The 18,021-nt window shown below is 31.8% G+C and overlaps 1 protein-coding gene across 1 annotated transcript; it reads right to left on the bottom strand.

The window, feature by feature from the left end:
* Positions 1–596: 596 nt before the first annotated feature.
* LOC148626389 (ubiquitin-like-conjugating enzyme ATG3) lies at positions 597–17,628 on the bottom strand. Its single transcript, XM_088570347.1, has 10 exons — positions 17,480–17,628; positions 10,674–10,715; positions 9,489–9,609; positions 9,130–9,237; positions 8,006–8,061; positions 6,875–6,985; positions 5,976–6,125; positions 4,842–4,969; positions 2,810–2,878; positions 597–1,795 (listed from the first exon to the last, which is right to left on the bottom strand). The coding sequence occupies exons 1-10, from the start codon at positions 17,549–17,551 to the stop codon at positions 1,705–1,707; spliced, it is 948 nt and encodes a 315-aa protein (XP_088426473.1). The 5' UTR covers positions 17,552–17,628; the 3' UTR covers positions 597–1,704.
* Between the last annotated feature and the right edge of the window lie 393 nt (positions 17,629–18,021).

The raw sequence follows: 18,021 nt of genomic DNA, 5'->3' as shown, positions 1-18,021 counted from the left end.
TGTCACTCTGAATGCAGTACTTATCTTAATGATATCAGAATCTCGCTGGGTTTAAACATTTTCTCTTATTAAAGAAGCAGTCTATGCCCAAAGGTATACTGCACTAGTTCTTTTTGAATAAAAGACAGCAGCATAATTGTAGATGGCAATTTTAAAATCAGTAAGCTTTATTTTTATGTTAAAAGAAGAGTGTGACAGAACAAGTACCTAAGTTCCAGTCCATATAAATTTTAAACCCTGCCAAAGGAAATGATTCATGCAAAAAAACCCACAGAAGAAATGATGTTTTTTCTTTGACATACGCATATATCACATAACTATAGTATTTTCTGTATTCAGGCTGGTATTCTGCAGAAAACCATTACATTTATCTCCTACTAAAATCAACAAAATCAAGATCGATAACTCCTGAAAAATGAGTGCAACAGAATGAAAAGCAAAAACTAGTTGGGTGACTGTTTCTGAATAAGAAATAAAAGAGAATTACATCACTTTCTATCTGATATTTATTAGAACTGTTACTTAACTAGATCTTGGCTGAAGTTTCAGTTGATAGTAATATAGATCAATAAAATTTATACGTAAACAAACACCTGTTTATTTCATATTTTATTTCTTTGACTGAATTAATGATGTTGACAGAGAGAGAGAGACAATACAGGATAATAAATAACAATGAATCCTATTACATGTGTAGCTTATAATTCAATGCCAAAAATTGTGCATTACAAGAAACATCTCAAGCAGCTGAAATAACTTGCAAACTTATCTAAAACTATATTTAAATCTCTTCATTTTTTTTTTAAATCTGTCAAAAAATATATCAATATAAGTACATGAAACATATGGAAGCTACAAGACTATATAATCAACAATACTACCCTGTAAGCTTACAAAGAAATGATCATGTGACTTTCTGTGAATGAACAATTACTCAAGGGAAATCTAGATCAACAATTCATACAACTAAAAAAGGAAAACTAATGCTGATGCCACGACGAAAACAATCACTCTCTATCTAATTTCATTATCATTTGTCAAAACAACATTACATCTGCACCTACACTCACTTTAAATGCAAAGTAAACCATAAGCTTATTACAAATTTCTAAAGCACGTTTTTTTTTGTACTAAGGCTAGTATTCGGGATGATTTCACAAAGCCAATATATGGTGAAAAAAAATCGTAATTGTAAATCAGATTTTGTAAAAGTAGAATTACGCTAAACAGCAGAAGAAAATCGTTCCTTAAATTAGCATGAGTTTCATAAAATACTAATCTTTCGTGAATGAAAGTTTCCTTTAAAGAAGGATTGACATTGGATAATAAACAAAAAGTCAATGAGATGATTTAGCTCTTAAATAAGACAAAAATAGTATGTATTACTGTAAAACGTCTTTGAAGTAAAACAAAAGTTGTTCTATTAAATATTATGAAAATGCAAAATATATATTTAAAAAGAATAGATTTTTCAAATATCTATCATAGAATGTTTGTTGCAGAATTCCAAACTTCAATTCAAACTCTCAATACTGACTTTACCAAATATCATAACAAATATATCAACACAAGGCATATGATAACAAACTTTTACAGAAATAATATTAATAATATCACAATTATCATTCATACATTATGCACATGGGAATGATCAAAATAAAACAAAATGTTTTGGTTAATAAATTATAAATATTGCACATTGGTTTATTTAGATGCCACTGTAAAATTTCTTGTGTAGTCATATTCTATAGTTGGTATCACTGCTTGAACAAACTTCAAAAAGATCATCAAATATCTAATAAAAAGTTAAGGATTCTATAACACATTTCTGATACATCTATAAAATTTCTTAATTTCATTTAGAAGGAGAAAATGTTTCAAAATGACTTGGACATGATACATTCAATGCCATTTTAAATTTTGAAATTTATATCATTAATTTTTCAGTTAAATGAACATTTTATATAAGAACAATAGCAAATAATTAATCAAGTGAAAATAAGTCAGTACCAATCAACACAAATGACTATCATTCCCTGATCATCAGTTTCAGATTAGTCTTTGATCTGTTCAACTGATCCAACTGATCTAAAGACTTTGCTCATATGAGTTTTACAGAAAGGTTTGTTTCATTTTTTCCTTTCACAAATATTTAGTAAATGATATAGGTTATGATGAAAACTCACTTACTATTTTTCAACATGTTTTTTTTTCTTTTTTTTTTTTAATACATGAATTCAATATTTTTATTTCAAGGTAAGCTTACCCTAGCATAGCATTAGATTTGTACCAATGAAAATTCTGAAATTAAAATGAATGAATCAACCATAATTTTACATAACAAGATCATCATTAGATTGGTCACTGGTCATCAGTTATTGATCATTATTTGGTCAATGGTTCAGTTCGGGGTACTGTAAATTGTCCTAAAATATATTGATTTTTTGAAGAGAGGGATGTGGATTTTATTGTTATCTCCCCTTAAACCCAGAATTGATTTCATTCAACTTCTTTTTCATTTCAATAACTGTCTCTTCATAAATGAAGTATGCAGTATGCTGTTAACTTGCTAAAGACAAAATGATGGAAAGGACACAGAAGTCATATTGAACTAAACAAGTAAGCTTCTCAAAATACATGTATAATCACTTGTATTTGAGCATCAATGATGTTGCACGTACCTAACAAAGACTTAATCATGCAAGGTGCAAACTACTCAAACTTCCTATTAATTTACAAATGAACTGACAATCTAAATAATTAGGCAACAAATGACTCTTATAGCTCATTCACCTATGTAAAAGGATACACATGTACACCTAAGTCTCCTCCTCCTTCTGCCACCATCTGAATAATTTTTTTCATTACATCAGCATGTCTAAAAATAAACACATTCAGTTTTAAATACAAGTCCTTGTAGGAATCAGGCAATAATAGAATAATCAAAACCTTACTGACCTAACAGACTCAAAGAAGTAGTTTTTATCTCCTGGTATTTGAAATGACCGCTATCTACATCACTAGATATGTATTTTTCATTAGAATGTAAGAAAATTAAGTTTTTAACAGAATTATCTGCATTTGAAATGTTTATTTGCAGCGAATTTCAATGAAAATCAAAATAATTTGAAATGTCTATGAAATATTCCTGATCCTTGACAAATATACTGTCAAATTACACGGTCAATGTGGTGGGTTACTTCATATTTCATACCATGTTTCACACATTTCCTGCTTCTAAGTTACTAAGTTTCATAGAAAAAACTTATATTCTTAATTTTTTTCAACAAAATATTCACCTGCATGTACTCAACTAAATCCTGACATAATAAAATTTTAACATCAGTCTCATACAGTGAAACTTCTCCAAACCAGACCCTCAGGATACCGGTCTTCCCTTCAAACCGGCCGTTTTCAAAAGTCCCGGCCGATATACTTTTAAAACCTGTGTGTTTTGTCTTCAATAGACCGGCCACCCCCAAAACTGTACATCGATCAGTTTTTCACAGTTTTAGTTACATATTCCAAATAAAAACAACCTCTCAATTCAGGCCGCCCAGTTATTGTTCACCTGTAATAAATGTGTCAACAAAACTGTAAATGATTACCTAATTAATAATTCATTCACTGGCTGGTTTGCATTTCATCAGTGGACAGATGATAATTGAAGGGGACAGTAGTTTAAACAACAAATTTAATCCAGACATTACATTTTGTCACTGGTTGGTTGTTAATTGGTGTGTACACACGTCAGGCAACCGGGGTCATTTAATAGTACAATCTTTACGATCTTTTACTTATCAATTAATGTGACCTGGACTCAAGCCAAAACAACATAGGGGTGAAATTATTAGACTTTGTTGATATGTAGTTTACTAAAACAATACAAATAATTAATTACCATCAATAGCCCTTTGATCTTTATTAAATACACATTTTTTTTCGAAACCGTGAACATAATTTTGTCGGCACTACCTTTTGTAAAATCAAATCATTTATGAATGATGCAAGCTTTGAAATGTAATAAAAGGCCAAAAATTTTGAATTGACATTAAACATGTCTCAACCAACAAACTGAAAAGGTGTAAGGTTATAGAACACATTAATGGAAACAGCTCTTAGAATACATTGCTATTTTTCACAAAACCGGCCATTTTTTTTGTCCCAGTGGTGACTGGTTTGGAGAAGTTTCACTGTATTTGGTTTGAAAATTACGCAGGATTCTCAGATCATACTCAGACTAATTGCATTGACTGGTTTTTGCTGACTATTATTGTAAATGTACTAATTTTCACTATTTTCGCTGCAGACAGAAGACCGTAAAAAAAAGTACCCATGAAATAGATTTTTTACAACACTATATTTTTGAAACTGTGAAAATTGATACCTGCAAATATATTCACTTGACAGAATCCACAAAAATAAGCAAATGGCAAAATATAATAAGTTTACAGTACTCAATTTTACTCACCTTCATCAAAAGTACTGGGGGTTTTTCTATAGGGTTTGTAAGTCTCGTTCTAGTTTCTCGTAATGAAATCCAAAGACAGATCTGCATTTTATTGTTTACTTACAGGATCTTAGAACCCTGCATTACAATGCAAAATCTTTTATTTATTGCTTTTATCATGTAGAAATTTATATTGTCATTTTTATGGGTATTTTTACACAGAAAGATGTTTTACTTTTAATTCTGTACTCAAGTTGCTGTGCATCGGAATGGTAGATTAAGACCCATTCTCATGATGAGACTTTCTATGAAGAGCCTGAAGAATTGGGGATGGCACACAGCGTAAATGGGAAGTTTATTCTACAGCTGTATGTATCACAATTCATTATACCTGCAAGGATGAACTGAAGCCATAGGAGGACCGGGTAAATTAGGATGTGTTTCCATGGTAACAGTTTTCTTTGCATGGTCTTGACTAAAATCTTCATACATTTGTTGTACATTTAAAGGTTTCCTATTCTGTAAAAAAAAATTCAAAAATAAGCGTGTGTTTTTTTATATTATCTATATTGTAAGACTTCTTTGTTGCATTTATTCATGTTGTTCTTATGGATTGTTGTGTTAAAGGGTTTCTCATACATTTGTATATCCATCTCATTTTTCAGGTAATTTTTTAGCATGTGTTCAAAATCAAAGGGTCATAAATCAGCAAAAATTCATGAACCTACACAAAATTTTAACCTGATCTGTATTTTGTAATGATAAAACAATGTACCACCATAACTCAGAAGAAAAAAATAGTGAACAAGGACATAATTCAAACTTGATCTGTAACCTGTTATGGTAGTGCAATTCCTTAATTATCAATATTACATCCGCAAGAATGGCAAAAACTGTGGAAAACTGAGTTTTTATGGTAAAGCATTGTACGAAATACAAAACAACACGCAGAAAACTGTTTTGCTGAACTGACAGACAGACCGAGTGCAAATAAAAAGTCCTCTCCAGCAAAAAAAACCTAAGTGGACTAAAAATCCCAAGAATATGTTTACACATATCATTTTTTCGCATTGGTTTAAAACAGAAAAGAAATATTTGGTCTCAGGTAATTATATCAATATTTTTTTAGCAGTTCACAAAATCTGTGATATGATTTTTGATCAAACAAACAATTGTCATGAAAACTGTTCTTAATTTAGTATCAAATTCATTTCTTCGAGAAATGAGAAATTTTCAAATAATAAAATGCCATGCAGGGCACAGCTACATACGTCCACCGAGGTCTAACCCTGAACAGTGGGGCAAGTATTGACACACATTTCTAACGACATAGCTTTGAATTTTGATTACAATTAGACATTTGACTAGAGCCAATTCGGTCACTTTTTGGTCATTATCGAAAGTTCCAGACAAAACCTGCAAAATAAATCCAAACTTCTTGTGGGGATATCACTAATTTTGCTCATCATAGCCATGGTGTCTGGTAATATTTATTGTATGTTACATAGTATTGTGTTAATTTTACCTCGTCATAGCCATACAGCCATAGTCTAGGTGTCTGGTAATATTTATCGTATGTAATATTGAGATCATATGTTCTAGTTTGTAGTATACCACTTTCTGTTCCAGACTCGGAATCTTGTCGGGAACATGCTTTCGCTGTATCTAATGTTGCCTGTAAACAAAACATGAACATCAATGTTAACATATGTAGTGTTGTGCCATGGCTCATTTTTGGCCCCCTCCTAAGCCTTACACTGCATAAAGTAACCGAATGAAAGGACAAAAATACATCTGGGAAAATGAGCATAATGGGTATGTTCCCTATTTTTCTATGGTAAATGTCCCCTTACAGTGAAGGAAAAATTTATAAACAATGTGGATGCTATTATGGTGTTTGCAGGTATTAGGTAAATGTGATAAATCTGATTAAACAGGCCTGTCAGAGCCACAGCCTTAACATCCATATGGACATCAAAGAGAAATCATGGGTTTCATCAATTAAAAGTTATATCAGAAGTGTATGTGTTTCCTTTGTTTTTGTTGAATCAAAACCCTAATGTAACTGCACAATAACCTCTTTACAGGTTATATATTAACACAATAACAGACCTTAATCTATTTAAAAACAGTTATTGTTTATTTCATGTTTATTTCATCAGTATCTTAGAAATTTTACCTGCTCCATTGATATTACCATAATACTTACCAGCTCCATTGATATTACCATAATAATTATACACTACAAAGTAGCTGTTAATGTAGAGGATATTGTAACAATAAGTTGACTGCCTGAGGTGCAGTGGTATTGCCCAAAATGTCGATAATGTTTCAAGCTGCAGAAAAAATTGTTTCAATTTAACTTTTTTTCAAGGAAAATTTAACCTTAAATATCAAACAAGTTGTCACTACAAGTAAACATACGTTATCTTCTGCCTCCAGCATACCACTTTGTTCGAAGTCTTCCATGTCCATGGCATCTTCATCGTCATCGTCGTCATCATCATCATCATCTTTATTAATTTTTTTATTGTCCTGAAATGAAGAAAATTCATATTTATATGCACTACTTTTTTTTTTCGTTCTTAACATTTCATTTTCAAATATCCTATCATATTAGTGTTAATCTGTCTTCTATACAGATCAGACAACATTTCATAGTAAGTTATGGCAAAGGTTAGCATCAACATGATAGGCAAACCCTAATCTGGTTTTCTGGTTAATATCATAAGCAACCATAGGATCGCTAATACAGACTCAGGTCACCAGAGAAGGATATACAAGATATATGAGTAAATTGCCACTTACGAAATAAAATAAAAGCAAAGATGAGGTTATCTTAACTAACTGAATAATTGTGCATTTTTATTGAATGATAATATAGGCAATTTGAAAAAAAAAATATTTAAACATATTTTCTTTAAATTTGAGTATTAGAACATATAAAAGTAAATAAAATAACATCATTTTCCCTCAGCCAATCAAATGGCAAAAGACGTCACTGGTGACCCCGGGTTATATTTGAGAGAAATGTGTGGAAGAAAAATATTATCCAGGCTTCCAGGATAAGGCAAATCCTCACTTGTACTTGTGAAACCTGTCTAAAATAAACCGTAAATAATTCAAACACCTGTCTAAACCAGACATTTTTTTAAAAGTCCCTTCATATTAGTTTAAATGTATTTCGAATCTTGGTAAAATGAACATCAGTCTAAACTGCACCAATCTGAAGTCTAAGAGGAATTCAGTTTACACAGGATTCACTGTGTATTAGTGACGTCATAGGCAAAAGTTCACAAGAATTCCAGCCATGAAAAGATGCCAAATGTCAAGCAGCCAAAATATTCCTAAGGAATCATAGAAAAAGAGGTTTAATAACTCATAAAAGTTGAATATTGCAAAATATTAACTCTCTTCATTTAATTTCAACACCATAACAAACTCCCCTAGGTTCATTTGTTATGATGTTAAGTTAAATAAATCAAGTTTATATTTTGCAATGTTCAACTTTCATTCATTATGAAACCTTAAATTATCACACCAATAGTTTCTAACCTTGGAATCTAATGTCATTTCTGCTACTTGTTCTTGTAAAGCTGTTGTACTAGGATCTAAAAATAATTACATAATCATAATATGAGTAAAAGAGGGAAGCCATATCTACTAGGACAAAGGTAACAATACCCAGGCATTATCTGTATAGTGAAATAAATGTATAATATGAGGTCGCTATAAGTACCCTATGATAATATTCAACAAGAAGAATATATACACAGTCTATCAATTATTAATTCCTTTCGATATATTTCCTGTGTATTTTCCTACCAAATACTGTGACTTTTTCCCCTGTAATTTCTTATTTGTCATGTGACTTTTTCTTGTGACTATTTGTCCTCTGACTTCTATTTCCTACTAGAATTGTGACTGTTTGTTCATTGGCCTTTTTTTAGTTTACTGTGGGAATATCTATAAGTCAGAGATAATTTTACGTAGTCTACAAACAATGGGGAAACTGGCAAAATCGGAAGTAAATATACAGGAAAAAAATCATAACGGTAAAATCAGGATTTGAAATAGCAGAATTCTGCTAAAAAGCTGATGAATAAGTACTGCTATATATTTTGAACTTCAAGAATAAACTCAGATGATCTTATAACGCTGTCACAAATACAATATAAACACTAACAGTCCATTAAATAATCAGCTGATCTATCTGAATGATCAGTCACCTAATTGTTGAAAGACTTGTGACATTGATAATCAGAATATAAAATGTAATGTTACAGAGAATGAAGTCCTAATATTGGGTTTTTCTTAACAATGAGTAAAGTGTCAGTCTAACCAGAAGCAGAAAAAATATCAAAATTGGAAATCTGACACCTTGACAAGACTTACATGTGTATAGGAGAATCATAAACTATAAAAGCCTACTGTAATCAACTTAAAGCAAGTAAATGTACTCAGGTCAGCAATATCTATTTTTTTCTATTACCATGGGCAGACCTAGGAGAGAGGGGCAGGACCCAAGGCCTTCCCCCTTATGCTCAAAATCTTTGACTATATAGAAAAATCACTGGAAATCACTTGAGTAGGCTCCCTCTTTCCATACATGAAGTCCAGGGTCTACTATCCATTAGGGTCAGCCTCAGATTTTTAAGGTAGAATACTTGTACATGTACCAGCATAATGGTGAGTGTCAACCCATCCACCATCATCATCTACTTCTATAACTTTCTCTTGTTCTTCTTGATGCGTGTCAACTTGTTTCACCCTCTTATAACATGGAACTAGAAAGATTTAAAAAGCATTGATGGTCTCAAAAATATATACATGTACATATACTACATTTTTGTATGACCATGAATCTGATACTATACTAGCATGTTTTGTCTTACATTATAAAGATTGCATTTCTTAATACAGTTTACTTCTATTTTTAGGATTCGAAGTTTAAAGAAACAGGAGTCAAAACAAATACTTTAACCACGTCATTTTTCTCTCCTCCTTAAAATATAGCCAACCCTTTTAAACAACTGACCATTTCTTGTTATAAGGAACTGCTTATCTGGTGGAAGATAAGGTTTTATTTTACTTTCATCTCCTTTGGCCCACTGCCAAGTAGGACAATGATGTACCATGTGATCTCCAGCTGCTACAAACTGAAAGTTAAAGTCATGTGACTCATACGATTCAGTCATTTATAAAATTCACAATGTCAATGTTAATCAAAAATTTTAAAACCGTATATTACATGTATCTAACAATATTTGAAAACAAACTATGTGCTAAAAATGACATGTGTACATGCATATATTCTCATTACATTTCCCACAAAAGCTCCAAAGGGACAGGGAAAAATTTTACTAATGCAGTTGGCAGCAAGGGACAGTTTTGCATGCAAATTATATTCCTTGAGTATTCTGCTTACATACATGTAAGTCCTTCCATGTATTGTAATGTGTGTTTTCAGAAGCAGAGGGAAGCCACTAAAATGGTCTAAGAGAAACCCTATCTTATATAGTGCATGTACATGTGGGATAATACTTGTGTTTTACCCATGTACCTTTACAGGTACATCATACATTTTAATATGTTTACAGGCCAATTGAAAATCTTAATCATTTTCTTTCTTACAAATTCTTTAATGTAAATCATTAAAGAATTTGAAAGAAAGAAAATGATTAAATGCTTACTGGTTACTCCAGCAGGTTGTCAGGCAAGCTATTTTCTGACTTGGTGCCATCCATTGGGGTATGGAGGAAAGGAATTTCAACATTTTACCTTATAGGAGTAGCTTACAAGTTAACAGTTTGGAAGACACTATGTTTTGCTGGGTAGTGCCAAAATTACTTATATTTCATGATTTCATCCAAAGAAGAGGTGTACATAAAACATGCCAAAGTCATGACGAAATATCCTATATGTGTACATAAAACATGCCAAAGTCATGAAGAAATATCCTATATGTGTACATAAAACATGCCAGTCATGAAGAAATATCCTATATGTGTACATAAAACATGCCTAAGTCATGAAGAAATATCTTATATGAACTTTAAAGAAACATAAAATGGATACGTATAAAACATATTAAAAAAAGTTACTTAACAAAAGCAGATATAGTCCCCTGCCATGGCATGATAATAATGGCTTCAATTTTTCACCACTCGGTCTACTTAAATGTTAATTTTTGTTTGTAAACATAACTCATTTTTTAAATTACCTCATCTGGTGTCAAGACTCCTGTTTCTTTAAACTTTGAATCCTAAAAATAGAAGTAAACTGTATTAAAAAATGCAATCTTTATAATGTAAGACAAAACATGCTAGTATGGTATCAGATTCATGGTCATACAAAAATGTAGTATATGTACATGTATATATTTTTGAGACCATCAATGGCAGGAATGTCAATAAGTTTTCCTGCATACTGACCCACTGAAAACAGCTAAGACAGAATATGACAGTTTGTCCTATGGATATTGTTAACATTTTTGCCCATGCCAAGGCCACACCTAAATAATCCCTGTTTCCCCTTACCTGACCCTAGCTATCCTCGGATATGTAGGTAGAAAAAATATGGTTTTTCTCCCAAAGTTCATATGATTCTGTGAAAAACATGATCAAACTAGTGAAAAATGTTGCTTTAATTGTTTTTAAATCTTGTCAGAGAATCATTTGGAAAGGACCAATTTTTATGGGTAGGCCAGTCCTTTCCTTTAAAATTCTCAACGGCTAGCCCGAATAATAGAGGACTATAGGATTCAACTAGCCCGAAACAAGAAATGTGCATATCATTTCACTAGCCTGAATTAATTTTTACTAGCCCCAGGTTACAAGCTAGTGACTAAAGGCGAGTACTGGGTAGGTAGAAGAAACAAACTTAATTTTGATTTTAGCCCAAATACTGTTAATAAAGGAACACTCTGTATTCTGATATTAAACATGACTATTCTGTTTCATATTGTCTGTTTCTGTTTAACCAGATAGTTTGCATTTTATTTTGCATATATTTATGCTTTTCTTTATTCAAAACATTTTAAAAATGATGAATTAAGTTAATCAAAGTGCTGATGGAGTTGAACCTCAGAAGTCATGAGATATTTATAGGTATTTTATAAAACTTGTATAGTCTGGCCTAGTTTTAAACTTATACACATACACATACATGCATACTGATATCAAAGGCATTAATAAAATATAGTTCAAACTTCTATTTATATGTATTTGAATTTATTTTGACAATCAATCATATAAAATATGATGTATTTATATGAAAAAATCAATTTGATACATTTTAATATTCATACGACAGATCTCTTTCGTGGTGGAAGTGCTTTAAAGGCGGTTATCAACCGGAAGTCCTTATTTATTTAATCTTTGTTCGAGTTTAAATCATTTTCATTCGTGAAATGAAATGAGTTATTTACACTATTAATCTATCTGTTTTAAGTGTAAGTGTTTGTAAGAATTAGGCTGATAGATTCTGATTGTAGAGGTTTAACGTCCGAGCAGCAATATTTCAGCTATATTCAGGTGATGAACATGAAATGGATGATTAAATGAATATGAAATGATGATGATGAAATGAAAAAATTGGATTTGGACACAAAGATAAAAGGGTCGACAAATTTTGATTGCCACTAGAAAAAGGGAGGGATAAGTAGGGTCGGGTAATTTACCCTCCTGTGACAGAGCGCAAAGGTTCCTACTCCTATCGAATACCAAAGCAGGGTTCTTTAACGTGCGAGGAACTTGGCATCTTTCCCAACACGGTGCACCACTATGGTTTGTGATCAGATTTTCCGTATTATAACCCGACGACCCCAGCATGTAACAACCCAGTTGCTCTGTGGGCAGAGCGCCCTAGCCCCTGACTAGGGTTCTGAGCACTATTTAGTCGCCTTTTACAACAAGCTTAGCACTGCTGCAGGCCAATTCGTAAGAATCAGGCGAAAGGGAAAAATCAGAAACATGCATGTCCAAACCATATGACAATATAATATCACTCAATGATACTTTCTCTATTTAAAAAGAACATTATTTGACCTCTGCATCACTGGCTTTGCTCAGAAATTGTTCAATAGAATGTTAGAAAAATGAGGTTTTTGACAGAGTTATCTGCCCTTGAAATGTTCATTTTCAGTGCATTCAATGAAATTGTAACTCAAATAGCCAAAATGATATGGAAAATATTATCTTTTTCCTTGATTCTGACGGTGCAAATAGCCAAATTACACTATAATTTTTTTTTTTTTATTTGGAAAATACTGTCTTTTTTCCTTGATTCTGGTGGTGAAAATAGTCAAATTAAACTGTCAAAATAGTGGTTTTTATTCATACCATGTTTCACCCACTGCCTGATTCTTACACAAACTGCCACTTAATTGACATCAGATGGTTTAAAGACTCACACTTCTGAGTAAAAAGTGATACATCACGATTTGTCACTGTTCATACATCATTTTTTATCGAGTCCTTTCAATGAAATTTAAACGAGACTGAATTGAAATTAATTTTGAACCAAGAAAAATATTGCTAGTCTTACATACATTGTACATGTATATGTAGCTTTCTATTACATGTACATGTAACAGTGCTCGCCCTTATCCACTAGCCCAAAGCCCAGGGCTAGTAAAATTTATTCAGATTAGTGAAATGATGAATACATTTCTGTTTTAGGCTAGCTGAATCCTATACAGTCCTCTATTATTCGGGCTAGTCATTGAGAATTTTGAAGGAAAGGACTGATGTAAATGTATGATCCCAAAAAGGAAATCCAAGAAAGGATATGAAATACAATGTATGAGTGTCACCAAAAAGAAAAGCAATAAATGAATTTTTTCAAACTTCATTGACGTCACCAATAAAAATGTGGCAAGTCAAAACAAGCAGCTGTGAGACTCATCTAGGAAAAGAACTTCACTCAAGCAAGGCTAGAGGTTGTCAGGCAAGCTTTTTTGGTGCCATCCTAAACTGTATCATCCAACATGTTTGAAGTCCAGCAAATTGATTAATTCTTAACAAGTGTTTATATGTATAATTATTTAGGCCATTCATTTTAAATACATGAATTGGAAGTTTAACCTACTGGAAATCAAGCAATAACAATCTTAAATTTTTGTCAAATCAAAAGAAAAATATTCCAAATGGAAACAGTTTTCATAATGACCAGCCACTTTGAGTTTATTTTAATTTACAAATCAATGATTAATTTAAAAATTACATTACTCAACTTAAAATGCACATTTTTGTTTACCAGAAGATTTGCCAATTCTAAAAATTCTAAAAAATGAATACAAAGTTCATTTAAACAGTTTTTGCATAGGATTTCTGGAACTGCTATATTTTCTCATCAGCAAGGTAGAGTATTCATTTTCTTTAATTTGATCATCATCTCACTTGTGGGAAAGAAACTGTAAAATAAGCTTAAAAAAAATAATCTTATAGTATAATTCTGTCAATGTCAATGTGTTGAAAAATGTGGTTAACATTATAGTGCTTGGAAATAAGAGAACTGAGTATGGAAGAATAGAATTTCAAACATCTTGCCATTAACAAGTACATTATGAAGGAGTATATAGGTAGATTGAACAGGTTCTGAAATAAGGATTAACCACCCATTTGGGGTACTTATGGTTTTTTTTTTAACCCATTATAAAAATAGTTTTCTTTATTTGAAATACATGTATTATCAAGAAGTTGGATTAATTGTGTAATTTGACTATTTGAGGAATTTTTGCAAAGAAAGTGAATTTTTATTTTTATTTTTTAATGTGATATTTCAAGGCCTGCAACTTTTAGGACATTAAATTTAAACCTTTATTTCAAGACTTGTTTCACCTATCTCATATTCTAACCTCTCTTAAATTCTGTCAGAATCTGTCAGGATTTCTGTTCTACAACAGCAGATAGAACAGAAATCCTGACAGGGTCTGTCCTGTGTCAGGACACTTTTTGCCCTATTCCCTGACAGATCCTGACAGTAACTGTCCTGGGTCGTCACAAAGAAAATATGAAAAGCTGTTCTAAACTGTCATACCCCTGGACAGTTCCTGACACTAAATCTTTCTATTCTGTGTGATGTAATTTAGAACAGGAAGTCCGCAATTAATAAATGAAACTGTTTGACTAATGTAAATTAGCTAATCAGATTAGGAAAAAAATCTTGATTTCAAAATTTACATTTAATTTCCAATTATATATATAGCACTCATTGTGATTATCATTCCACAATCACTCGATCGTTGTTCATGTTCCAATTTTGGTCGATCACGGTCCAGTCACTCATCTTTAAAAAATTATCATTGTTTACATGTATAATTATCTTACATTCTGTCATGCACCTGTGATATTAATTAAATCAAATTATTTAATTATAAAATTAAAAGTCTATGTTTCTGTTCTTAGTGTAAAAGAGTTAACCGATAACTTTCATATGTTTGGTAATTCTCACGAAGTTCAATATTGACGAAGTACTTTTTGAGTTAAAGCTACTTTTAATAACATAACAGTCACAAATCATTCTAAAAAATGTTAAAATTGACAATTTCAGCATTAAGTGGATGAGTGATACCTACATATTTCGGTCTAAATTCTTCAAAATGCCACTTCTAGCAACAAATATGAGAGTGAACAATTCCAATTTCTCTACATGGTCTTCTATGTAGAAAATGTAGAAATTAAAAGTGTTAGTTTCATATTAGTGACTGTGACACCTTTATTGCAGTAAAAATTCTGCAAAATGTACGAGTGCAAGCAGTTTTATTCTTCATAAGGGTCTAAAACTATTGATTAGACTAAAATGCTTATTTTTTTCAATATAACTATCATATAGTGGCTGTTACATTTTCTTCAAAAATGTCATATTCTTGCAAAATGTATGAGTACAACTATCATGTGGGTGACTGTGACATATATTTCTGTCAAAATTCTTAAAAAATGTCATATCCAGCATATGGATGAGTGTCCACATTTTTAATTTCTATGAGGGTCTAAAATTAATGATTAAAATGCTAAATTTTATTAACATAAATATCATGTGGTGGCTGCCACACATTAGTTTGAGTCTAAATTCTTTATAAATGTCATATTCTTGCAAAATGTATAAGTGCCAGTAATTTTGATTTGCTTGAGGATTTAAATTTATTGACTAAAATGCTAAATTTTATCAATATTACTATCATATAGTGGCTGTGACACATTAGTTTGAGTCAAAATTCTTTAAAAATGTCATATTCTTGCAAAAAATATAGTGCACTTTTAATTTGCATGAGGGTCTAAAATCAATGACTAAAATGCTAAATTTTTCAACATAAATATCATGTAGTGGTTGCCACACATTAGTTTGAGTCTAAATTCTTTATAAATGTCATATTCTTGCAAAATGTATGAGTGCACACACTTTTAATTTGCTTGAAGGTATAAAATTATTGACTGAAATGCTAAATTTTTTAATATAACTATCATGTGGTAGGCTGTGTGTGACACATTGATTTGAGTCAAAATTCTTTCAAAATATCTTATTCTTGCAAAATGTATGAGTGCGAGCAATTTTGATTTCCATGAGAGTCTAAAAATTATTGACTAAATGCTTTTTCTTTTTTGTAATATAACTACCATGTGGGTTACTGCGACTAATACATTTCAGTCAAAATTCTTCAAAAATGTCATATTTTTTCAAAGTACAAAATGTATATAAGTGTGAATACTTTAAAGTTCCAAAAAATTTCTGTATAAACTGTTTAAAATTGTCAATATAATAGCTACTCCGTATCATACTGGTGTCTTGATCTGCAACCAAAAAGAATTCAGTCCAAATTCTTTAAAGTCAATGGAAAACCAGGTATGGCAGGCAATATTTTTTGTTGGTACTGCATGACATACATAAAAGTTGGATAAAAAATGGAAAAAAAAATCAAATTTAAACATAGCAAGGTTTCTTTCCCGTCGTACGAATCAGGATTTGGGTGGTACGCCTTTTTTTCGTAATCACGTACATGTACTGTATGTAATTCAGTCAAAGAAGTATTCTTGAGCTAATGACTGCCAGAATCTGTCAGTATCTGTTCTACCTAGAACAGGTCCTGTCAGGAGGGTGTCAGGACCCATGACAGATTATGACAGAGCTTGTCTAAAGTCCTGACAGACCCTGACCCTGACCGCGGGTCAGAACAGTTTTTGACAGTTTAGAACTGTTCTATGACAGCGAACCCTGGCAGGATCAAAGAGAGGTTAGAAGTGATCCCAACTGCATATAATGTAGAATCATCATACTGACAATTGAGAAACATTCGTAAAAGCAAAACGCTACATTAATCTATTCAAAATTTATAAATAGTGAAAAAAACTGTCCATACAAAACGTTCTAAAGATGTCTGTGTTATTGATTCAAAACTACTCTGACATATATAGAATAGCTACTTCTGGTTCAAGAGATTATGATAAAACACTGCATTCATGCTGAACCCGAATTCTATTTTACCGATCAGGAATGTCAATAGAAGTCATCAACCGACAAAATTGTACAGCTACTTGCTCATCTTTAGACACCTACTGTATTTTCAAACATGGGTGAATTCTTACAAATTGTTCACCAGTTTACCTGCTACTTCAAATACTACTGGCATCCCTGTCAATAATTTCACAAATATTTGGAATGGCCTATGCTGGCTCCCACTAATGAAGTATCCTGATCAAACTCAGCAAAAATATTAAATGGCATGATGTTTACTTAATTGAAAAAGGAACATACATGCAATGTAATATACTTCATGCTCCCAAATTCTGTTGCACTTAAGTTAAGGCCAATGCCTTCCTCATAATCATATTATCAACCTTACAACAATACACTAGCTAAGTAGTATTGCATTCAATAAAAAAAGAAGCACAAATTAAAAATAAAAATGTGCTACTGAAGTGCTTCATCAGATTTTGAGTATTTCCTGGCAAGTGTGGAAGTGAAAAGTCGGAGCCAGTGGGAGGGTCATGAAGTTTTAACCCGTTTACATCATTTTTCATATTCATTCACCTTCAAGACTGGAGTAAAATATTCTGCAACACCTAAGGCAGAACCCTTAACTGCATTGATCATATTCTGCATGTTTGTCGTTTAAAAAGTGGCCGTTTTTACTGTAAAACAAACCGGAAATAATTATTTATTTACCTCCAATTGTGGAGAAGAGTCAGGTATTACTAATTACGGACAAGTGACGTCCAGAGGCAGTAAAACTACTTGAATCACGCTCCTAATTGTTTCTATATCAAATCAATAAGGATGACCAGTCTAGTAGCGCATTTTTTTCAAGTTCTCAAATATTTGTTGACCCGGATTATAATCTGAATGATATGAATCAAGATATAAACTAAGTTTAAATAGTACCAGAAAAACGCATGGACATTTCAAAAGTTTAATAAAACCGTGGATTAATTTATAATTACCAGCGGTGAGAAAAATTTTAACGCCAGAGACAAAGACTATTTTTGATAACATCTTTTATAGAGAACGAGGTGGAACCGAAGAATTTGTCAAAGAAACACCAAAGCTACACGGCAGTAAAAAAATTAACCAAG

Source organism: Perna viridis, chromosome 2 (genome assembly GCF_037379345.1).
Source record: "Perna viridis isolate PV_CMFRI_1.1 ecotype Kerala chromosome 2, ASM3737934v1, whole genome shotgun sequence".
In the NCBI taxonomy this organism is placed as follows: Eukaryota; Metazoa; Mollusca; class Bivalvia; order Mytilida; family Mytilidae; genus Perna; species Perna viridis.
Note: the sequence above shows the minus strand (reverse complement) of the source record. Positions and strands in the feature narration are given on the sequence as shown.